The 26,475-nt window shown below is 33.8% G+C and overlaps 5 protein-coding genes across 5 annotated transcripts in view; all 5 read right to left on the reverse strand.

Annotated features, from left to right (window-relative positions):
- LOC137655203 (keratin, type I cytoskeletal 10-like) overlaps window positions 1-2,767 on the reverse strand; it is a 4,807-nt gene extending 2,040 nt beyond the window's left edge. The window contains exon 1 of the mRNA XM_068389086.1: window positions 2,732-2,767. Within this exon, the coding sequence (XP_068245187.1) occupies window positions 2,732-2,767 (36 nt within the window). The remainder of the gene's footprint in view (window positions 1-2,731) is intronic.
- A 298-nt stretch (window positions 2,768-3,065) lies between these two features.
- On the reverse strand, window positions 3,066-5,524 carry LOC137655204 (acanthoscurrin-1-like). Its single transcript, XM_068389087.1, has 3 exons — window positions 5,474-5,524; window positions 4,037-4,117; window positions 3,066-3,479 (listed from the first exon to the last, which is right to left on the reverse strand). The coding sequence occupies exons 1-3, from the start codon at window positions 5,522-5,524 to the stop codon at window positions 3,066-3,068; spliced, it is 546 nt and encodes a 181-aa protein (XP_068245188.1).
- Window positions 5,525-8,562: 3,038 nt separating this feature from the next.
- On the reverse strand, window positions 8,563-9,654 carry LOC137654995 (acanthoscurrin-1-like). Its single transcript, XM_068388891.1, has 2 exons — window positions 9,621-9,654; window positions 8,563-9,030 (listed from the first exon to the last, which is right to left on the reverse strand). The coding sequence occupies exons 1-2, from the start codon at window positions 9,621-9,623 to the stop codon at window positions 8,563-8,565; spliced, it is 471 nt and encodes a 156-aa protein (XP_068244992.1). The 5' UTR covers window positions 9,624-9,654.
- Window positions 9,655-13,408: 3,754 nt separating this feature from the next.
- LOC137655206 (acanthoscurrin-1-like) lies at window positions 13,409-15,317 on the reverse strand. The gene is made up of 3 exons (XM_068389088.1): window positions 15,195-15,317; window positions 14,505-14,585; window positions 13,409-13,911 (listed from the first exon to the last, which is right to left on the reverse strand). The coding sequence occupies exons 1-3, from the start codon at window positions 15,315-15,317 to the stop codon at window positions 13,447-13,449; spliced, it is 669 nt and encodes a 222-aa protein (XP_068245189.1). The 3' UTR covers window positions 13,409-13,446.
- A 4,712-nt stretch (window positions 15,318-20,029) lies between these two features.
- Window positions 20,030-21,874, reverse strand: LOC137655207 (acanthoscurrin-1-like). Its single transcript, XM_068389089.1, has 3 exons — window positions 21,821-21,874; window positions 21,031-21,111; window positions 20,030-20,434 (listed from the first exon to the last, which is right to left on the reverse strand). Exons 1-3 carry the CDS (start codon window positions 21,872-21,874, stop codon window positions 20,030-20,032), a joined length of 540 nt encoding a protein of 179 aa, XP_068245190.1.
- Between the last annotated feature and the right edge of the window lie 4,601 nt (window positions 21,875-26,475).

The raw sequence follows: 26,475 nt of genomic DNA on the forward strand, positions 1-26,475 counted from the left end.
ATTAATCTCTGTCACCGTAGTTTAGTTAGTTTGTTTTGGATGTTGCATAAGATTTGTCATAACTCTGATTATCCTATGCATTGATATCTTCCCGGACAGTAGCATCCCGTATACTCTTAATTCTAGCATTCATGCCTTCTCCATCATAAAGCTTAATACTACACAGTATTCTAGAAGTTTCATTCCAGCTGAGACCATGTTGTGGAATGGTCTTCATAATTAGGTAGTTGAATCGGAGGAACTTCAAAAAGTTCAAACGTGCAGCACATGTTTTTATGTTGAAATGGATGACAAAGATATCTTTTCATAGTTTGCGTATGAAAGATCGATTTTAATATTGCTACTGTTCCTAAAATATTCGATTTTAATTGTTAACTACTTCTCTTGTAGTTTATTAATTTCTCTTCCTCACTGGGCTATTTTTCCCTGATGAATCCCTTGAGCATAATATAGTATCCTGCTTTTCCAACCACGGTTGTAGCTTAGCTAATAATAATAATAATAATAATAATAATAATAATAATAATATATATATAAATATATATATATATATATATATATATATATATATATCTATATATATACATATATATATATATATATATATATATATATATATATACGTACATATAGATATATATATATATATATATATATATATATATATATATATATACACACATATATATATATATATATATATATATATATATATATATATACATAGATAAATAGATATATAAGTGTGTATATATACATGTATACACACATATATATATATATATATATATATATATATATATATATATATATATATATATATATATATATATATATATATATATATATGTATATATATAGATAAATAGATATATAAGTGCATATATATATAATTATATTTACATATATGTGTGTGTTTGTGTGTTATTGTATGCTGTACAGTATATTGATGCTTTAGAGCAAGTCCAATCATGTCCTGAATATGTCCAGTAATCGGGAGTTAGCCAAGACTCAGAGGCTACGTATTTGTTAAAGGATAAAATCTTTTAAAAGTACAAAGAGTCACGTTTCCTTAACAATATTTTCAAGAAGTGAATCAGTGGATTAGTGAGTTTAGGCATAACTAGTAAAAGGCTCAGAAATTGATACTTTAAAGTATTCTCAATTTCTCTGTATCATTTTTTCTTTGCTTTCTATCTCTTTTCCTAAGTGAATGAAGCATAATTCAACAGACAACTATGTGCCAGAGAGCAGTTAGCTTCTAAGTGAGAGACTCGCGTGAATTCAGCTGAACTTTATTTGGTTGGAGCTCGAGTATTTATACAACCCGTTCCAGTCAAGAACGGTACAAAAATTCAACTACAATGGTGCAGGGAAATACAGGAATAGGTAGTTTATCAGTGGTAGTGGAGAACGATAACGACAATATATAAAAAAATAAAAAATACCATTAATGCATAACCTCTGTATCACATACAAGCGGTCCAACTATATGAAAAGTGTGGCTTGGCTCTCAGAGAGGATTCTTCTGTTCGTTATTATTATTATTATTATTATTATTATTATTATTATTATTATTATTATTATTATTAAATGCTAAACTACAACCCTAGTTGGAAAAGCAGGATGCTATAAGCCCAGGGACCCCAAAGGGGAAATAGCCCAGTGAGAAAAGGAAACAAGGAAAAATCAAATATTCTAAAGATAGTAACAACATTAAAATAAATTTAAATATTTCCTATATAAACTATAAGAACTTTAACAAAACAAGAAGAAGAGGAAGTAGATAGAATAGTGTGCCCGAGTGTACCCTCAAGCAAGAGAACTCTAACCCAAGACAGTGGAAGACCATGGTACCAAGGCTATGGTACTATCCAAGACTAGAGAACAATGGTTTGATTGATTTTGGAGGGTCCATCTTCTAGAAGAGCTGCTTACCATAGCTAAAGCGTGTCTTCTACCCTAACCAAGAGGAAAGTAGCCACTGAACAATTACTGTGCAGTAGTTAACCCCTTGAGTGAAGAAGAATTGTTTGGCAATCTCAGTGTTGTCAGGTGTATGAGGACAGAGGAGAATCTGTAAAGAATAGGCCAGACTATTCGGTGTTTGTGTAGGGAAAGGGAAAGAACCGTAACCAGAGAGAAGGATCCAATGTAGTACTGTCTGGCCAGTCAAAGGACTCCCTAACTCTCTAGTGGTAGTATCTACTATCCAATTATCCGACATCGTAGGGAAAAAGTAATGTCAGTCCACTTCACAGAGTGACTAATATTATCATATTGCAACTTTCGACACTGATTTTCTAATAAGAGAGTTACTGTTACAGACAGATATTCAGACGTGAGAAATGAATAACGATTATGAAGAGGGAAGAATAACCAAGGAAAAGAGAGAGATTTAATTGATAGAGAAGTAATGAAAGTAAAAAGCACAAAAGACTCATTTCATGAACAAGATATGATAGATATAGAAGTAAGGGAATTTTCAGGAATGCATCACAGAAATTCAGGAAGTCTTCAAGTTTCATGCGTTGAATTTTGATTAAGATTTATAGAAAAATACTCGTTTTCTGGAAATTCTACTTCAGTCTTAAAGGGTATGAGAATATGAATATTTCAATATTTTTATATAAAATCATGAATTGGAAACTATCATATATTAAATTTTCTAATTTTTTCATGTGATCTAAAAATAGCTTAACTAGTACTTTGAAGAATATTACAGTAATACCTCAGGATGTGAAATTAATTCGGGAATGGCTTTCATAATATGATTTTTTTTCGTATAATGAAATAGAATGAAATACATCAAAATATATTTGAATAATTCAATAGTCCTAAGCTATAAGCTATTTTCTTTTTCGTGCCATGAGTACCTTTTTGTAATATGACGCTAAAAAATCTTCGTATGTCGTTTCGAACGATGAGTTTTTTGTATACAGAAACGTTCGTATCCTGAGGTATCAACGTATAAGAAAAAAGGAGGGTTTTCCATATGAAATAGAGAAACAACAATTCTTTAATTTAGTTTTATTTGATAACTATTATGCAATTTGCTACATTCATTATCCATATCGTCGGCCACCAGAGAATCCACCTCCGATGGAACCACCGTGACTTCCTCCAAATCCTCCTCCGTGTCCACCACCAAAAGAGCCACCTCCAAAGGATCCTCCTTTACCACCTCCAAAAGATCCACCTCCGAAGGATCCACCTCCAAAGGATCCTCCTTTACCGCCTCCAAAAGATCCACCTCCGAAGGATCCACCTCCGAAGGATACTCCTCCGTGTCCACCGCCAAAGGATCCTCCTCCAATACCACGGCTTCCATATGAACGACCTCCTCCATGACCGCCACCGAAAGATCCACCTCCAAATCCACCTCCTCCTCCAAATCCACCTCCACCGAATCCGCCTTTACTACCACCTGCATGGCACAGGGCCACGACTGTGGCTAAGGTGGTGATCAGCAATAGTTTCTGCAAAGGAAATAACGTAGTCTAATAATTTCTTGTCATCATGAACACTTTGTGAATTGATTTTAGTCGAAAAGGGTAGGGCAAATAATTTAGTGATTTCGTCTATAAACAGAAAGGACAAAAAAGCCATGAATATTATATATGTTAGTTTCTTGTTATTTTACGTCATTTCTTTCCACTGAAGATGTTTGGGATTTTATATGGCTTTTAATTATTTTCCTTATATTAACACCAGAAATTAATAACAAAATAAACCTTGAATAAAGTTAAGCAAGAATATTTTTAACATAAAACAAGCACCAATTGACCTTTCTCAGTCAAAATAATAAAAATATGTTTTTTTCTACTATTGTAAAGGTAAAGTCAACTTTCTTGCATATTTATATTATTCTCTATTGATTATTTTGTGATATTTTAAAAACCTTTAACAAATGAAAGGAATAAACTCCGTTTACGCAGTCCACACTTTATGGGGACCGCACTTGTAACGATTAAAAATTGAAACTATAGAATAGTTTAAGCATTATAGGAATTTGATGGCTGTCAGTTCTCCTTACCATTTCGTGGGAGAGTTCTTTCTTTGCGGAAGAAAACAGTGGAACTGTGTCTTCAGCCTCTCCTTGTTTTGCTTTTATACTCTTTTGAGGGATTCATCCTTGGTCTTATGCAGTGAGGTTATGCAAGAAAGGGCAAGAGGTTGACCTTGGGAAAAGGAAACTTTTTTCAGTGACTAATCCGTGTTTGCGTTATCATTTCACTATCTAAATATACCCGTTATTTCTCTTCTCATATATCTATTTTTTTAGTAATACATTCTGATATTGTTTCCGCTTCTTGGAGTTTTGAATATATTTGATCTTTTTTTAATTTTTTTTATTCGCAATATTCTTTCATTTCATCCATTTTCCTTATCTTCTAATATTTTACATATGATATATATATATATATATATATATATATATATATATATATATATATACATATATATATATATATATATATATATATATATATATATATATATATATATATATATATATATATACACATATACATATATATATATATATATATATATATATATATATATATATATATATATATATATATATATATATATATATATATATATATATATATATATATATATATATATATATATATATATATATATATATATGTGTGTGTGTGTTGTCCTTCGACTATTTCATATATCAAATCAAATCTTATTTATCTTTCCCATTGATATTCAGCTAAAATTATGGAACATTCAGTTACGAATTTGCATTATATTCCGATTGCAAATTCAATTTTTGCAATATAATTGTTATCCAATAAGAAACAGAAGTGAATCTGAGTATTCGTCGTTATATTAGGCTTGCTTCACACGAGCGGATTTTTTTTCCGTGAGGAAATATATCCGTTCTTTAGGAGTTTAGGAGGCATGTCTTCACACGGAAGGGTTTTTTTTTTTCGTTCCCGAGCGGCCTAGTATATTCTATAAATTAATAGACTGAAACCGTGCGGATTAGCAGCGCACATGGTTAGTTAATCACTACCAATCGGAAGTTCTTTCATGCAGAGAGTCAGTGAACGGCCTCATTGATCTTCTCGGATTTCTAATCCGCGCTGTTAATCCGCTGTTATAAAGCTGTCCTTAGAATTATATTTGTTGATGCCTTTGATCATGTTAATCATGAGGACCTTATTTGCAAAAATAAACAGTTTGGAGTGGATGTTTTTTTTCTTAGCATCATTATTAAAGTTTTAATTGATAGATTCCAGAGAGTTGTTGTTGATGAGTACCCTGTTGTTCCTCAGGGTAGTGTTCTTTGACCATTGCTTATCATACTATATACACATGGCACATGGTTTGGCCTAGAAAATAAGCTCGTTACATATGCAGATAATGCTGCTCACTTTACATTAATTCCATCTCCTGAATGTAAATCCGAGGTTGCTGAATCCCTTATTAGAGATTCAGATAAAATTACTGCGTGGTGAAAATTATGGGGCTGGAAGTTGAAAGGACAGTGTCTCCTCATCATCCGGATCTCAACATTGATAATATTTCTTTAACTCTGTATGACTCTTTTAAAATTCTAGGTGAGATTCTTGATAGCAAATTTACATTTGTGAAACACATTCGGTGTATCTCTTCCTCAATTGCACTAAAAATTGACTTATTGAGAAAGTCTTAAAATTTTTGGTGATAAATCTATACTGAAAAAGTGTTTAAATTTTTTGTATTTTATCTTGTTTCGGGTATTGATCTTCAGTCTGGTCTTCAGCTGCGGAACCTCATCTTAATTGGTTGGACAGGAACTTAAGGTCTATTGAATTTCTTATATCTGATAAAGATATTTTTCTCTCGCACCGTCGTTCAATTAGTTCGTTATGCATGTTACATAAGATTTTTCCATAATTCTGATCATCCTTTACATTCAGATCATCTCGGACAGTTCCATCCTGTTCGTAATACTAGGCAGGCAGTTAATTGTAATAGTCAGGCCTTCTCCATCATGAGGCTCAATACTACACAGTATTCTAAAAGTTTTATTCCAGCTGTGACCAAGTTGTGGAAGGATTTTCCTAATCGGACAGTTGAATCAGTAGAACTTCAAAAGTCTAAACTTACCGCTAAGGTTTTTCAGTTGAACAGGCTGACATAAGTCTTTTTTATAGTTTATATATAATATATCAGTTTTGATGTTGTTACTGTTTTTTAAAATATTTTATTTTAAATGTTCATTATTTCTCATATCGTATATTCATTTCCTTATTTCTTTTTCATACTGGACTCTTCTTCCATATTAGAACCATTAATCTTATAGAATCTTGCTTTTCCAACTAAGGTTGTAACTTAGCAAGTAATAATAATAAATATTACGAATATAAGCGTGTCATACACCTACAAGTTCAGAAACTTTTGCATAATATACTAATATACATTTTGTTTCAATACATAAACACACACACACACAAACACACACACACACACACACATATATATATATATATATATATATATATATATATATATAGATAAATATATCTATATATATATATATATATATATATATATATATAGATAGATATATCTATATATATATATATATATATATATATATATATACATATATATATATTAGTGCACTTGAAGTGTTATAACTGACGGCTAATTATTTATATAGGTATATAGGTCTGCACACACATACACACACACATAGATTCAAACCTTCCGACCACTACCCTATTTACAGCCGACTGTTTCGGCAATTTGTCAGGGTTTGTGGTTTCTGAGTATGCCTCTCTGGGTACTGCCTCGCATAAGGGTCTAAGTACTCCTTTTACCCCCTACCCAAAGGATGGGTAGAGACCGAATAGTTATACGACTGAAATTTGTTTCTGAGTATAACAGGAAAGTTATTTATAATCTATATACAATATATAGCCAGTCATGTTGCTCGATATGATATAGGACATATATATATATATATATATATATATATATATATATATATATATATATATATATGTGTGTGTGTGTGTGTGTGTGCGTGTGTGTATACATACATATATATATATATATATAGATAGATAGATACATACATACATACATACATACATACATACATACATATATATATATATATATATATATATATATATATATATATATATATATATATATATATATATATATATGTATATATATATATATGTATGTATGTGTGTGCGTGTTTGTGTGTTCCGGTATATTGTACAGTATATTGATGCTTTAGACTCTAAAGCATCAATATACTGTGCTCTAAAGTTTAGGGCAAGTCCAGTCTTTTCCTTCTGTATATTTCCAGTAATCGGGATTTAGCCGAGACTGAGGTTTCGTATCTAACAAAAAGATCGAAACCATTGAAACATACAAAAAGTCACATCTCTTTAATAATATTTTCAAGAAGGGAGTTAGTGGCTTAGTAAGCTTAGGCGTAACTAGAAAAGGACTCATTAATTGGTAATTTAAAGTACTCTCCATTTCTTTGTATCATTTTCTTTCTCTTTTCCTAATTGAATGAAGCACACTTCAACAGACAACTATGTGCCAGCGAGCAGTTAGGTTGTGAATGAGAGACTCGTGAATGCAACTAAACTTTATATGGTCGGACCTTGAGTGTTTGTACAACCCGTTCCAGTCAAGAACGGCACAAGAATTTAACTACAATGGTGCAGGGAAATACATTAATAGATAGGTTATCGGTGAGAGGAGAGAGCGATAACGACAATATATATAAAAAAAATAAGGAATCCCGTTAATATACCGCTCGTGTATCCCACACAAGCGGTCCAAATATATGAAAAGTGTGGCATCACTTGGCTTTTGCAAAAAGAGGATTTTTCTGTTCGTTAAAAAAAAACCAATTATCAGATGTCGTAAGGAAGTATTAATGCCAGTCGACCTCACAGGAAGAATAATTCTATTAGATAGCAATTTTCGACAATGATTTTCTAATACGAGAGTTACTGTTACAGACCGATAACACGATTATCAGAAGTGAGAAATGAATAACGGTTATGAAGAGGGAGGCATAACCAAGGAAGAGAGAGAGAGAGAGAGAGAGAGAGAGAGAGAGAGAGAGAGAGAGAGAGAGAGATTTAATTGATGAAGTAATGAAAGTGAAAAGTACTAAAGAGTATAAATAAACTTATATTTTGAACAAGATATGATAGATATGAAAATTAGTGAATTTTCAGGAATGCATCACAGACGATTCAGGAAGGAAGTCTTCAAATTTCATGCATTTGAGTTTGATTAAAATTTCTAGAAAAATACTCGTTTTCTGGGAATTTGTCTTAATCAGTCTTAAAGGGTATGAGAATATGACTATTTCAATATTTCCTTTCTTCAGAAAAAAATATAATATAAAATGTTAAATTGATAATTTTTCATGTGATCTAAAAATAGCTTAGAAAGTATTATGAATAATATTATATATAAAAAATGATGATTTTGTATATAACATAGAAAAAAAAAGAGTTGTTTAGTTTAGTTTTTATATAAAAAGTATTTTACAATTTGCAAAATCCTTTATCCATAGCGACGGCCACCGGAGAATCCACCTCCTCCGATGGAACCACCATGACCTCCTCCAAATCCTCCTCCATGTCCACCACCAAAGGAGCTACCTCCAAAGGATCCTCCTTTACCGCCTCCAAATCCTCCTCCTTGTCCACCACCAAAAGAGCCACCTCCAAAGGATCCTCCTTTACCGCCTCCAAAAGAGCCACCTCCGAAGGATCCACCTCCAAAGGATCCTCCTCCGTGTCCACCTCCTAGGGATCCTCCTCCAAAACCACGGCTTCCATATGAACGACCACCGAAGGATCCACCACCAATGCCTCCTCCATGACCACCACCGAAAGATCCACCTCCAAATCCACCTCCTCCTCCAAATCCGCCTCCTCCTCCAAATCCACCTCCACCGAATCCGCCTTTACTACCACCTGCATGGCACAGGGCCACGACTGTGGCTAAGGCGGTGATCAGCAATAGTTTCTGGAAAGGAAATAAAATCATTTAATCACTTCTTGCCATCATGAAAACTTTGTGAATTGATTTTAGTCGAAAAGAATATTGCAAATAATTAAGTGATTTCTTCTATAAATAGAAAGGTCACACAAGCCCATGCTATCAATATTATATTTTTCTTATCATTTTACGACAGTTTTTTTCCTTCAAGATGTTTTATTTGGCTTTTAAATCTTTTCCTTATGTCAACACCAGAAATTGATATCAAAATCAACCTAGAATACTGTTTAGCAAGAACAATTCACCATAAAACAACAATGAATAGACCATTTTCAGAGTCATAATTATAAAAATATGTTTTTTGTTACTATTGTAGAGGTAAAGTCAACTTTCTTAAGTGTTAGCAATATTCTCTATTTATTATTTATTGATAGTTTTCAAAACTTCCACTAAATTTCTCCAAAAAGACATTTCATTTATTCTTTTAATAAATGAAAGGAATAAACCCCTTATACGCAATCCACATATTATGGGGACCACAATTGTTATGATTAAGGATTGAAGCTATGGAAGAGTTTAAGCCACATAGAAATTGGATGGGTGTCAATAATCCTTACCATTATGTAGGAGAGTTCTTGCTTTGGGGAAGGAAACAGTGGAACTGTGTCTTCAGCTTCGCCGTTTGTTGCTTTTATACGCTATTGAGGGTATCATCCTTGGCCTTATGCAGTGAGGTTATGCAAGAAAAGGCAAGAGGTTGACCTTGAGGAAAATGAGATTTTTTCAGTGACTAATCCGTGTTTGTGTTATCATTTCACTATCTAAGTATATCCGTTATTTCACTCCTTATAAATCTCTCTTTTTAGTAACGAAATCATATACTATTTTAATTTCTTGGAGTTTTGAATATTGTTCATCGTTTTATTTTTTATTTTCTATACTCAGTAACTTTTTTTTTATTTCATCCATTTTCATTATCATGAAATATCTTATAGAATATATATATATATATATATATATATATATATATATATATATATATATATATATATATATATATATATATATTGTCCTTCGACTATATTTCATATATTTAATTTGATACTATTTCAGACTTCTTTATCATTCCCATTGATATTTAGTCCCAAGAAGAAAAATAAGTGAATCTGAGTATTCTTCGTGGTATTAGGCTTGCTTCTTACGAGCAGTTATTTTTCGGTAGTGTTCTTTGACCATTGCTTATCATACTATATATACATGACAAGTGGTTTGGCCTAGAAAAAAAGCTCGTTGCATATGCAGATAATGCTGCTCACTTTACATTAATTCCATCTCCTGAATATAGATCTGAGGTTGCTGAATCTCTTAATAGAGATTCAGATAAAATTACTGCGTGGTAAAAATTATATGGCTGGAAGTTGAAAGGACAGTGTCTCCACATCATCCGGATCTCAACATTGATAATATTTCTTTAACTCTGTATGACTCTTTTAAAATTCTAGGTGAGATTCTTGATAGCAAATTTACTTTTGTGAAACACATTCGGTGTATCTCTTCCTCAATTGCACCAAAAATTGACTTATTGAGAAAGTCTTTTAAAATTTTTGGTGATAAATCTATTTTGAAAAATTGTTTTAATTTCTTTTTTTATTTTATCTTGTTTCGGGTATTGATCTTCGGTCTGGTCTTCAGCTGCGGAATCTCATCTTAATTGGTTGGACAGGAACTTAAGGTCTATTGAATTTCTTATACCTGATAAAGATATTTTTCTCTGGTACCGTCGTTCAATTAGTTCGTTATGCATGTTACATAAGATTTTCCATAATTCTGATCATCCTTTACATTCAGATCTTCTCGGACAGTTCCATCCTGTTCGTAATACTACGCATGTAGTTAACTGTAATAGTCAGGCCTTCTCCATCATGAGGCTCAATACTACAGAGTATTCTAAAAGTTTTATTCCAGCTGTGACCAAGTTGTGGAAGGATTTTCCTGAACGGGCAGTTGAATCAGAGCTTCAAAAGTCTAAACTTACTGCAAAGGTTTTAAGTTGAACAGGCTGACATAAGTCTTTTTTTATAGTTTATATATAATATATCTGTTTTGATGTTGTTACTGTTTTTTAGAATATTTTATTTTAAATGTTCATAATTTCTCATATCGTATATTAATTTCCTTATTTCTTTTTCTCACTGGGCTATTCTTCTCTATTAGAGCCCTTAACCATGAAGAATCTTGCTTTTCCAACTAAGGTTGTAGCTTAGCTAGTGATAATAATAAATATTAAGAATATAAGCGTGTCATACACATACAAGTTCAGAAACTTTTGCATAATATACTAATATACATTTTGGTTCAATACATACACACACACTCACATGCACACACACTCACACACACACACACATATATATATATGTATATATATATACATATATATATATATACATATATATATATATATATATATATATATATATATATATATATATATATATATATATATATTAGTGCACTTGAAGTGTTATAAATGACGGCAAATTATTTATATAGGTCTGCACACACATACACACACACATACACACATAGATTAAAACCTTCCGACCACTAAACTATTTACAGTCGACTGTTTCGGCAATTTGTCAGAGTTTGTGGTTTCTGAGTGTGCCTCTCGGGGTACTGCCTTTCATAAGGGTCTAAGTAATCCTTTTACCCCCTACCCAAGGATAGGTAGAGACCGAATAGTTATACGACTGAAATTTGTTGCTGAGTATAACAGGAAAGTTATTTATATATCTATATACAGTATATAGCCAGTCACGTTCCTCGATATCATATAGGACATATATAAATATATATATATGTGTGTATGTATAACTACATACACACACACACATTTATATATATATATATACTGTATATAAATACATTTATATATATATATATATATATATATATATATATATATATATATATATATATATAAATATATACATACATACATACATACATACATACATACATACATACATATATATATACATATATATATATATATATATATATATATATATATATATGTTTGTATATATGTGTGTTCTGGTATATTGTACAGTATATTGATGCTTTAGACTCTAAAGCATCAATATAGTGTGCTCTAAAGCTTAGAGCAAGTCCAGTGTTGTCCTTCTGCATATTTCCAGTGATCGGGAGTTAGCCAAGACTCTGAGGTTTCGTATCTGACAAAAAGATCGAAATCATTCAAACGTACAAAAAGTCACGTCTCTTTAATAACATTTTCAAGAAGGGAGTTAGTGGCTTAGTAAGCTTAGGCATAACTAGCAAAGGACTCATTAATTGGTAATTTAAAGTACTCTCCATCTCTTTGTATCATTTTCTTTTTCTTTTCCCAATTGAATGAAGAACACTTCAACAGACAACTATGTGCCAGCGAGCAGTTAGGTTGTGAATGAGAGACTCGTGGATGCAACTAAACTTTATATGGTCGGACCTTGAGTGTTTGTACAACCCGTTCCAGTCAAGAACGGCACAAGAATTCAACTACAATGGTGCAGGGAAATACATTAATAGATAGTTTATCAGTGAGAGGAGAGAGTGATAACGACAATATATATATAAAAAAAATAAGGAATCCCGTTAATATACCGCTTGTGTATCCCACACAAGCGGTCCAAATATATGAAAAGTGTGGCATCACTTGGCTTTTGCAAAAAGAGGATTTTTCTGGTCGTTAAAAAAAAACCAATTATCAGATATCGTAAGGAAGTATTAATGCCAGTCGACCTCACAGGAAGAATAATTCTATTAGATTGCAATTTTCGACGATGATTTTCTAATACGAGAGTTACTGTTACAGACCGATAACACGATTATCAGAAGTGAGAAATGAATAACGGTTATGAAGAGGGAAGCATAACCAAGGAAGAGAGAGAGAGAGAGAGAGAGAGAGAGAGAGAGAGAGAGAGAGAGAGAGAGAGAGAGAGAGAGATTTAATTGATGAAGTAATGAAAGTGAAAAGTACTAAAGAGTATAAATAAACTTATATTTTGAACAAGATATGATAGATATGAAAATTAGTGAATTTTCAGGAATGCATCACAGACGATTCAGGAAGGAAGTCTTCAAGTTTCCTGCATTTGAGTTTGATTAAGATTTCTAGAAAATACTCGTTTTCTGGGAATTTGTCTTAATCAGTCTTAAAGGGTATGAGAATATGACTATTTCAATATTTCCTTTATTCATAAAAAAAAGATAATATAAAATGTTAAATTAATCATTTTTCATGTGATCTAAAAATAGCTTAGAAATTATTATGAATAATATTATATATAAAAAAGGAGGATTTTGCATAAAACATAGAAAAAAAAAGAGTTGTTTAGTTTAGTTTTTATTTAAAAAGTATTTTACAATTTGCAAAATCCTTTATCCATAGCGACGGCCACCGGAGAATCCACCTCCTCCGATGGAACCACCATGACCTCCTCCAAATCCTCCTCCATGTCCACCACCAAAGGAGCTGCCTCCAAAGGATCCTCCTTTACCGCCTCCAAAACCTCCTCCGTGTCCACCACCAGAAGAGCCACCTCCAAAGGATCCTCCTTTACCACCTCCAAAAGATCCACCTCCGAAGGATCCACCTCCAAAGGATCCTCCTCCGTGTCCACCTCCAAGGGATCCTCCTCCAAAACCACGGCTTCCATATGAACGACCACCGAAGGATCCACCACCAATGCCTCCTCCATGACCGCCACCGAAGGAGCCACCTCCAAATCCACCTCCTCCTCCAAATCCGCCTCCTCCAAGTCCACCTCCACCGAATCCACCTTTACTACCACCTGCGTGGCACAAGGCCACGACTGTGGCTAAGGCGGTGATCAGCAATAGTTTCTGAAAAGGAAATAAAAGAGTTTAATCATTTCTTGCCACCATGAAAACTTGTGAATTGATTTTAGTCGAAAAGAATATTGCAAATAATTAAGTGATTTCTTCTATGAATAGAAAGGTCACACAAGCCCATGCTATCAATATTATATTTGTTATTTTCTTATCATTTTACGTCAGTTCTTTTCACTCAAGATGTTTTACTTGGCTTTTAAATCTTTTCCTTATGTTAACACCAGAAATTGATATAAAAATCAACCTAGAATACGGTTTAGCAAGAACATTTCACCATAAAACATCAATGAATAGACCATTTTCAGTCATAATATTAAAAGTATGTTTATTGTTACTATTTTAAAGGTAAAGTCAACTTTCTTAAGTGTTAGCAACATTCTCTATTTATCATTTAGTGATAGTTTTCAAAACTTTCACCAAATTTCTCCAAAAAGACATTTCATTTATTCTTATAACAAATGAAAGGAATAAACTCCTTATACGCAGTCCACATATTATGGGGACCACACGTGTTATGATTAAGGATTGAAGCTATGGAAGAGTTTATGCCACATAGAAATTGGATGGGTATCAATAATCCTTACCATTATGTAGGAGAGTTCTTGCTTTGGGGAAGGAAGCAGTGGAAGTGTGTCTTCAGCTTTGCCGTTTGTTGCTTTTATATGCTGTTGAGGGTATCATCCTTGGCCTTATGCAGTGAGGTTATGCAAGAAAATGCAAGAAGTTAACCTTGGGGAAAAAGAGACTTTTTTCAGTGACTAATCCGTGTTTGTGTTATCATTTTACTATTTAAGTATATCCGTTATTTCACTCCTCATAAATCTATCTTTTTAATAACAAAGTCAGAATTTCTTGGAGTTTTGAATATTGTTAATCGTTTTATTTTTTTTTTACTCAGTATTTTTTTTTATTTCATCTATTTTCATTATCATGAAACATCTTATAGAATATATATATATATATATATATATATATATATATATATATATATATATATATATATATATATATATATATTGTCCTTCGACTATATTTCATATATAGCTAATTAGATACTATTTCAGACTTCTTTATCATTCCCGTTGATATTCAGTCCCAAGACGAAAAATAAATGAGTCTAGGTATTCGTCGTGGTATTAGTCTTGCTTCATACGAGCAGTTATTTTTTTCGGTAGTATTCTTTGACCATTGCTTATCATACTATATAAACATGACAAGTAGTTTGGCCAAGAAAATAAGCTCGTTACATATGCAGATAATGCTGCTCACTTTACATTAATTCCATCTCCTGAATATAGATCTGAGGTCGCTGAATCCCTTAATAGAGATTCAGATAAAATTACTGCGTGGTGAAAATTATGGGGCTGGAAGTTGAAAGGACAGTGTCTCCTCATCATCCGGATCTCAACATTGATAATATTTCTTTAACTCTGTATGACTCTTTTAAAATTCTAGGTGAGATTCTTAATAGCAAATTTACTTTTGTGAAACACATTCGGTGTATCTCTCCCTCAATTGCACCAAAAATTGACTCATTGAGAAAGTCTTTTAAAATTTTTGGTGATAAATATATACTGAAAAAGTTTTTTAATTTTTTTCATTTTATCTTTTTTCGGGTATCGATCTTCGGTCTGGTCTTCAGCTGCCGAATCTCATCTTAATTGGTTGGACAGGAACTTAAGGTCTATTGAATTTCTTATACCTGATAAAGATATTTTTCTCTGGTACCGTCGTTCAATTAGTTCGTTATGCATGTTACATAAGATTTTCCATAATTCTGATCATCCTTTACATTCAGATCTTCTCGGACAGTTCCATCCTGTTCGTAATACTAGGCATGTAGTTAATTGTAACAGTCAGGCCTTCTCCATCATGAGGCTCAATACTACACAGTATTCTAAAAGTTTTATTCCAGCTGTGACCAAGTTGTGGAAGGATTTTCCTAATCGGGCAGTTGAATCAGTAGAACTTAGAAAGTCTAAACTTACCGCAAAGGTTTTTAAGTTGAACAGGCTGATATAAGTCTTTTTTATAGTCTATATATAATATATCTGCTTTGATGTTGTTACTGTTTTTTTTAAATATTTTATTTTTAATGTTCATTATTTCTCATATCGTATATTAATCCTTATTTCTTTTTCTCACTGGTTTATTCTTCCCTATTAGAACCCTTAACCTTATAGAATCTTGCTTTTCCAACTAAGGTTGTAGCTTAGCTAGTAATAATAATAAATATCAAGAATTAAGCGTTTTATACACCTACAAGACCAGAAACTTTTGCATAATATACATTTTGGTTCAATACATACACACACATACAAACACACACACACACATATATATATATATATATATATATACATACATACATATATATATATATATATATATAATATATATATATATATATATATATATATATATATATATATATATATATATATATATATATATATATATATATATATATATATATATATATATATATACATACATACATACATATACCAAAGGCATTTCCCCCAATTTTGGGGGGTAGCCGACATCAACAAGAAACAAAACAAAAAAGGGGACCTCTACTCTCTACGTTCCTCCAGCCTAACCAGGGACTCAGCCGAGTTCAGCTGGTACTGCTAGGGTGCCACAGCCCAACCTCCCACATTTCCACCACAGATGAAGCTTCATACTGCTGAGTCCCCTACTGCTGCTACCTCCGCGGTCATCTAAGGCACCGGAGGAAGCAGCAGGGCCTACCGGAACTGCGTCACAATCGCTCGCCATTCATTCCTATTTCTAGCACGCTCTCTTGCCTCTCTCACATCTATCCTCCTATCACCCAGAGCTTTCTTCACACCATCCATCCGCCCAAACCTTGGCCTTCCTCTTGTACTTCTCCCATCAACTCTTGCATTCATCACCTTCTTTAGCAGACAGCCATTTTCCATTCTCTCAACATGGCCAAACCACCTCAACACATTCATATCCACTCTAGCCGCTAACTCATTTCTTACACCCGTTCTCACCCTCACCACTTCGTTCCTAACCCTATCAACTCGAGATACACCAGCCATACTCCTCAGACACTTCATCTCAAACACATTCAATTTCTGTCTCTCCATCACTTTCATTCCCCACAACTCCGATCCATACATCACAGTTGGTACAATCACTTTCTCATATAGAACTCTCTTTACATTCATGCCCAACCCTCTATTTTTTACTACTCCCTTAACTGCCCCCAACACTTTGCAACCTTCATTGACTCTCTGATGTACATCTGCTTCCACTCCACCATTTGCTGCAACAACAGACCCCAAGTACTTAAACTGATCCACCTCCTCAAGTAACTCTCCATTCAACATGACATTCAACCTTGCACCACCTTCCCTTCTCGTACATCTCATAACCTTACTCTTACCCACATTAACTCTCAACTTCCTTCTCTCACACACCCTTCCAAATTCTGTCACTAGTCGGTCAAGCTTCTCTTCTGTGTCTGGTACCAGTACAGTATCATCCGCAAACAACAACTGATTTACCTCCCATTCATGATCATTCTCGCCTACCAGTTTTAATCCTCGTCCAAGCACTCGAGCATTCACCTCTCTCACCACTCCATCAACATACAAGTTAAACAACCACGGCGACATCACACATCCCTGTCTCAGCCCCACTCTCACCGGAAACCAATCGGTCACTTCATTTACTATTCTAACACATGCTTTACTACCTTTGTAGAAACTTTTCACTGCTTGCAACAACCTTCCACCAACTCCATATAACCTCATCACATTCCACATTGCTTCCCTATCAACTCTATCATACGCTTTCTCCAGATCCATAAACGCAACATACACCTCCTTACCTTTTGCTAAATATTTCTCGCATATCTGCCTAACTGTAAAAATCTGATTCATACAACCCCTACCTCTTCTAAAACCACCCTGTACTTCCAAGATTGCATTCTCTGTTTTATCCTTAATCCTATTAATCAGTACTCTACCATACACTTTTCCAACTACACTCAACAAACTAATACCTCTTGAATTACAACACTCATGATGCACATCTCCCTTACCCTTATATAGTGGTACAATACATGCACAGACCCAATCTACTGGTACCATTGACAACACAAAACGCACATTAAACAATCTCACCAACCATTCAAGTACAGTCACACCCCCTTCCTTCAACATCTCAGCTTTCACACCATATATATATACATATATATATTAGAGCACTTGAAGTGTTATAAATGACAGCTTATTATTTATATAGGTATATAGGTCTGCACACACATACACACACATAGATTCAAACCTTCCGACCACTACCCTATTTACAGCCGACTGTTTCAGCAATTTGTCAGAGTTTGTGGTTTCTGAGTGTGCCTCTCGGGGTACTGCCTCTCATAAGGGACTCTAAGTATTCCTTCTACCCCCTACCTAAGGGATGGGTTGAGACCGAATAGTTATACGACTGAAATTTGTTGCTGAGTATAACAGGAAAGTTATTTATATATCTATATACAGTATATAGCCAGTCACGTTGCTCGATATCATATAGAACACACACATACACACGCACATACACACACACACACACACACACACATATATATATATATATATATATATATATATATATATATATGTGTGTGTGTGTGTGTGTATGTATACATGCATGCATACACACACACACACACACACATATATATATATATATATATATATATATATATATATGTTTGTATGTTTGTATGTATGTGGGTTCTGGTATATTGTACAGTATATTGATGCTTTAGACTCTAAAGCAACGATATACTGTGCTCTAACGTTTAGAGCAAATCCAGTCTTGACCTTCTGTATATTTCCAGTAATTGGGAGTTAGCCAAGACTCTGAGGTTTCGTATCTGACAAAAAGATCAAAATCATTCAAACGTACAAAAAGTCACGTCTCTTTAATAATATTTTCAATAAGGGAGATAGTGGTTTAGTAAGCTTAGGCGTAACTAGCAAAGGACTCATTAATTGGTAATTTAAAGTACCCTCCATTTCTTTGTATCCTCTTCTTTCTCTTTTCCTAAGTGAATGAAACACACTTCAACAGACAACTATGTGCCAGCGAGCAGTTAGGTTGTGAAAGAGAGACTAGTGAATGCAACTAAACTTTATATGGTCACACCTTGAGTGTTTATACAACCCGTTCCAGTCAAGAACGGCACAAAAATTCAACTACAATGGTGCAGGGAAATACATTAATAGATAGGTTATCAGTGAGAGGAGAGAGCGATAACGACAATATATATAGAAAATAAGAAATCCCGTTAATATACCGCTCGTGTATCCCACACAAGCGGTCCAAATATATGAAAAGTGTGGCATCACCTGGCTCAAAAAAGGGATTTTTCTGTTCGTTAAAAGAAAGAATCCAATTATCAGATGTCGTAAGGAAGTATTAATGCCAGTCGACCTCACAGGGTGAATTATACTATTAGATTGCAATTTTCGACTATGATTTTCCTATACTAGAGATACTATTACAGACAGATGAGATGATTATCAGAAGTGAGAAATTAATAACGATTATGAAGAGGGAAGGATAACCAAGGAAAAGAGAGAGAGAGAGAGAGAGAGAGAGAGAGAGAGAGAGAGAGAGAGAGAGAGATTTAATTGATGAAGTAGTAATGAAAGTGAAAAGTACTAAAGAGTATAAATAAACTTATATTTTGAACAAGATATAACAGATATGAAATTTAGCGAATTTTCAGGGATGCATCATAGACGATTCAGGAAGGAATTCTTCAAGTTTCATGCATTTGGATTTGATTAAAATTTCTAGAAAAATACTCGTTTTCTGGGAATTTGTCTTAATCAATCTTAAAGGGTATGAGAATATGACTATTTCAATATTTCCTTTCTTCATAAAAAAAAAGATAATATAAAATGTTAAATTGATAATTTTTCATGTGATCTAAAAATAGCTTAGATAATATTATGAATAATATTATATATAAAAAAGGAGGATTTTGCATATAACATAGAGAAAAAAAGAGTTGTTTAGTTTAGATTTTATTTAAAAAGTATTTTACAATTTGCAAAATCCTTCATCCATAGCGACGGCCACCGGAGAATCCACCTCCTCCGATGGAACCACCATGACCTCCTCCAAATCCTCCTCCATGTCCACCACCAAAGGAGCCACCTCCAAAGGATCCTCCTTTACCGCCTCCAAAAGATCCACCTCCGAAGGATCCACCTCCAAAGGATCCTCCTCCGTGTCCACCTCCAAGGGATCCTCCTCCAAAACCACGGCTTCCATATGAACGACCACCGAAGGATCCACCGCCAATGCCTCCTCCATGACTGCCACCGAAGGAGCCACCTCCAAATCCACTTCCTCCTCCAAATCCGCCTCCTCCTCCAAATCCACCTCCACCGAATCCGCCTTTACTACCACCTGCATGGCACATGGCCACGACTGTGGCTAAGGCGGTGATCAGCAACAGTTTCTGAAAAGGAAATAATAGAGTTTAATTATTTCTTGGCAGCATGAAATTTTTGTGAATTGATTTTAGTCGAAAAGAATATTGCAAATAATTAAGTGATTTCTTCTATAAATAGAAAGGTCACACAAGCCCATGCTATCAATATTATATTTGTTATTTTCTTGTTATTTTACGTCAGTTCTTTTCACTCAAGATGTTTCATTTGGCTTTTAAATCTTTTCCTTATGTTAACACCAGAAATTGATATCAAAATCAACCTATAATACTGTTTAACGAGAACATTTCACCATAAAACAACAATGAATAGACCATTTTCAGAGTCATAATAATAAAAGTATGTTTTTTGCTACTATTTTAAAGGTAAAGTCAACTTTCTTAAGTGTTAGCAATATTCTCTATTTATTATTTAGTGATAGTTTTCAAAACTTCCACCAAATTTCTCCAAAAAGACATTTCATTTATTCTTATAATAAATGAAAGGAATAAACTCCTTATACGCAGTCCATATATTATGGGGACCACACTTGTTATGATTAAGGATTGAAGCTATGGAAGAGTTTAAGCCACATAGAAATTTGATGGGTGTCAATAATCCTTACCATTATGTGGAAGAGTTCTTTCTTTGGGGAAGGAAACAGTGGAACTGTGTCTTCAGCTTCGCCGTTTGTTGCTTTTATACGCTATTGAGGATACCATCCTTGGACTTATGCAGTGAGGTTATGCAAGAAAAAGCAAGAGGTTGACCTTGGGGAAAGAGAGACTTTTTCAGTGACTAATCCGTGTTTGTGTTATCATTTCACTATTTAAGTATATCCGTTATTTCACTCCTTATAAATCTCTCTTTTTAGTAACGAAATCATATACTGTTTTAATTTCTCGGAGTTTTGAATATTGTTAATCGTTTTATTCTTTATTTTTTTTTTACTCAAAATTTTTTTTTATTTCCTCCATTTCCATTATCATGAAATATGTTATAGAATATATATATATATATATATATATATATATATATATATATATATATATATATATATATATATATATATATATATATATATATATATATATTGTCCTTCGGGTATTTCATATATTTGATTAGATGTTATTTCAGACTTCTTTATCATTCCCGTTGATATTTAGTCCCAAGAAGAAAAATAAGTGAATCTGTGTATTTGTCGTGGTATTAGTCTTGCTTCATACGAGCAGTTTTTTTTCGGTAGTGTTCTTTGACCATTACTTATTATACTATATACACATGACACGTGGTTTGGAATAGAAAATAAGCTCGTTGCATATGCAGATGATGCTACTCTCTTTGCATCAAATCTATCTTCTGAATGTAGATCTAAGGTTGTTGAATCCCTTAATAGAGGTCTAGAAAAAAATTACTACGTCAGGCAAATCATGGAGTATGAACTTGAAAGGACAGTGACTTCTCAACATCCGGATATCAATATTTGTAATAATTCTTTAACTATTTTTGACTCTTTTAAGCTTATAGGTGACATTCTTGATACTAAATTTACTTTTTTGTAACATAATCGGTGTGTCTTTTCCTCTATTGCACAAAAAACAGCTTATTGACAAAGTCTTTCAAAAATTTCGGTGATCAATCTATTCTTAAGAAGTGTTTCAATTCTTTCATGCTGCCTTGTTTCGAGCATTTTTCTTCTGTCTGGTCTTCAGCAACCGAATCTCATTTTAATTAGCTGGAAAGGAACTTATGTTCCATTAAATTTCTATTGCTAATTTAGATAATAATCTCTGTCACCGTAGTTCAGTTAGTTCGTTTTAGATGTTGCATAATATTTTTCAGAATTCTGATCATACTGTGCATTGAGATCTTCCAAGGCAGTAGCATCCTGTTCGTTATACTGTTAATGCTAATAGTCATGCTTTCTCCATTCTAAAGCTTAATACTACACAGTATTCTAGAAGTTTTATTCCAGCTGTGACCAAGTTGTGGAATGATCTTCCTAATAAGCTAGTTGAACTTCAAAAAGTTGAAAAGTGCTGGCATGTTTTTATGTTTAATAGGCTGACATAAATATCTTTTTATAGTCTACTCATGAAAGATCGATTTTAATGTTGTTACTGTTTTTAAAATATTTTATTTCAATTGTTAATTACTTCTCTTGTTGTTTATTAATTTCCCTTCCTTGCTGGGCGATTTTTCCGTCTGGAGAATTTGGGCTTATAGCATCCAGCTTTCCCAGCCTGGGGTTGTAGTTTAGCTAATAATAATAATAACAATAACAATAATAATAATAATAATAATAAAATTTTTGGCTCTTAATTACTGTATATAAGGGTGTCATACAACTAGAAGCTAAAAATTTTTTGTATGATATACATTTAGGTTAAATATACATACATACATATACCAAAGGCACTTCCCCCAATTTTGGGGGGTAGCCGACAACAAACAGAAACAAAACAAAAAGGGGACCTCTACTCTCTACGTTCCTCCAGCCTAACCAGGGACTCAGCCGAGTTCAGCTGGTACTGCTAGAGGTGCCACAGCCCAACCTCCCACATTTCCACCACAGATGAAGCTTCATACTGCTGAGTCCCCTACTGCTGCTACCTCCGCGGTCATCTAAGGCACCGGAGGAAGCAGCAGGGCCTACCGGAACTGCGTCACAATCGCTCGCCATTCATTCCTATTTCTAGCACGCTCTCTTGCCTCTCTCACATCTATCCTCCTATCACCCAGAGCTTTCTTCACACCATCCATCCACCCAAACCTTGGCCTTCCTCTTGTACTTCTCCCATCAACTCTTGCATTCATCACCTTCTTTAGCAGACAGCCATTTTCCATTCTCTCAACATGGCCAAACCACCTCAACACATTCATATCCACTCTAGCCGCTAACTCATTTCTTACACCCGTTCTCACCCTCACCACTTCGTTCCTAACCCTATCTACTCGAGATACACCAGCCATACTCCTCAGACACTTCATCTCAAACACATTCAATTTCTGTCTCTCCATCACTTTCATTCCCCACAACTCCGATCCACACATCACAGTTGGTACAATCACTTTCTCATATAGAACTCTCTTTACATTCATGCCCAATCCTCTATTTTTTACTACTCCCTTAACTGCCCCCAACACTTTGCAACCTTCATTCACTCTCTGACGTACATCTGCTTCCACTCCACCATTTGCTGCAACAACAGACCCCAAGTACTTAAACTGATCCACCTCCTCAAGTAACTCTCCATTCAACATGACATTCAACCTTGCACCACCTTCCCTTCTCGTACATCTCATAACCTTACTCTTACCCACATTAACTCTCAACTTCCTTCTCTCACACACCCTTCCAAATTCTGTCACTAGTCGGTTAAGCTTCTCTTCTGTGTCTGCTACCAGTACAGTATCATCCGCAAACAACAACTGATTTACCTCCCATTCATGATCATTCTCGCCTACCAGTTTTAATCCTCGTCCAAGCACTCTAGCATTCACCTCTCTCACCACTCCATCAACATACAAGTTAAACAACCACGGCGACATCACACATCCCTGTCTCAGCCCCACTCTCACCGGAAACCAATCGCTCACCTCATTTCCTATTCTAACACATGCTTTACTACCTGTGTAGATACTTTTCACTGCTTGCAACAACCTTCCACCAACTCCATATAACCTCATCACATTCCACATTGCTTCCCTATCAACTCTATCATATGCTTTCTCCAGATCCATAAACGCAACATACACCTCCTTACCTTTTGCTAAATATTTCTCGCATATCTGCCTAACTGTAAAAATCTGATTCATACAACCCCTACCTCTTCTAAAACCACCCTGTACTTCCAAGATTGCATTCTCTGTTTTATCCTTAATCTTATTAAATATATGTATATATATATATATATATATATATATATATATATATATAATATATATATATATATATATATATATATATATATATATATATATATATATATAAACCCAATACCTGTAAAAAATGACGGCTAATAATCTGGAAAGACCTACACAGACACACACACAAACACGCACACACACACACAAACACATACACAGATTCAACCCTTCTAACCTCTTCCCCATTTGCATCCGACTGTTTTGGCAAATTGTCAGAGATTTTAGATTTCGAGTGTACCTTTGAGGATACCGATTCACACCAGGGTCTAAGTACTTATTCTAACCCCTACCCAAGGGATGGATCGAGTAGTCATAAACCTGACATTCCCGTTGAGGTTGACAAGAAAGATATTTATATATTAATATTTATAGCCAGGGACTTTGCTCTTTTTCATAGGGGATATATATATATATATTTGTTTATATATATATAAAGCTATATATTATACACTTCTAGATATCTGGTTTCGCTCTTCCTCGGGATCAATGACCCAAGGGGGAATCAACTTAATGATAATAGCTTCTGGTCGGCCAGGGTATCGAACCCGGGCCCAAGAAATTGGGGTCCTATTGACTAGGGCATTTAGCCGCTAAGTGGCTGAGTCAATGGGACTTAATTTTCTCAGCTTTTATCATTAGGTTGATTCCCCATTGGGTTTCTGTTCCCAAGATAGAGATAATTCAGATATTAAGAGGTGTGTAATATATGGCTTATATGAACATATTTGGAAAAACACGGACATATGTGCAAAATTATCATCATATACTGTATATATATACATATGTATATATATTAATATATATATATACATATAAATATATATATATATATATATATATATATATATATATATTTATATATATATATATATGGATAAATATCAACACAATATCGTGTTCAAATAGAAATAAATTTCTACCTCATACTTGGGATCGAACGCTAGCCCCTTCTAATGAAAGGCCAGGTCGAAACCAACCATGCCACGAGAGGCCATAAAAGGAAATCCGAACCTGACACTAATCTATATATTATATGTATTATATGCAAACATATATATATATATATATATATATATATATATATATATATATATATATATATACATATACATATGTATACATATGTGTGTATGTATATATGTATTTTGGTATACTGTATATTAATGCTTTAGAGCATGTCCAGTCTTGTCCTTCTGTATATTTCCAGTGATCGGGAGTTAGCTAAGACTCTGAGGCTTCGTATTCCACAAAAAGGTCAAAATCATTCAAACGTACAAAAAGTCTCGTTTCCTTAACAATATTTTCATGAAGGGAGTTAGTGGCTTAGTAAGCTTAGGCGTAACTAGCAAAGGACTTATTGATTGGTAATTTAAAGTACTCTCCATTTCTTTGTATCATTTTCTTTCTCTTTTCCTTATTGAATGAATCACACTTCAACAGACAACTATGTGCCAGCGAGCAGTTAGGTTGTGAATGAGAGACTCGTGAATGCAACTAGACTTTATATAGTCGGACCTTGAGTGTTTATACAACCCGTTCCAGTCAAGAACGGCACAAAAATTCAACTACAATGGTGCAGGGAAATATATTAATAGATAGGCTATCAGTGAGAGGAGAAAGCGATAACGACAATATATAAAAAAAATAAGGAATCCTGTTAATATACCGCTTGTGTATCCTACACAAGCGGTCCAAATATATGAAAAGTGTGGCATCACTTGGCTCAAAAAGAGGATTTTTCTGTTCGTTAAAAGAAAGAATCCAATTATCAGATGTCGTAAGGAAGTATTAATGCCAGTCGACCTCACAGGGAGAATAATACTATTAGATTGCAATATTTGACAATGATTTTCTTATACGAGAGTTACTGTTACAGACCGATAACACGATTATCAGAAGTAAGGAATGAATAATGATTATGAAGAGGGAAGGATAACCAAGGAAGAGAGAGAGAGAGAGAGAGAGAGAGAGAGAGAGAGAGAGAGAGAGAGAGAGAGAGAGATTTAATTGATGAAGAAGTAATGAAAGTGAAGAGTACTAAAGAGTATAAATAAACTTATATTTTGAACAAGATATGATAGCTATGAAAAATAGCGAATTTTCCGGAACATATCATACACTATTCAGGAAGGAAGTCTTC

This window comes from Palaemon carinicauda, chromosome 16 (assembly GCF_036898095.1).
Source record: "Palaemon carinicauda isolate YSFRI2023 chromosome 16, ASM3689809v2, whole genome shotgun sequence".
NCBI classification, from domain to species: domain Eukaryota; kingdom Metazoa; phylum Arthropoda; class Malacostraca; order Decapoda; family Palaemonidae; genus Palaemon; species Palaemon carinicauda.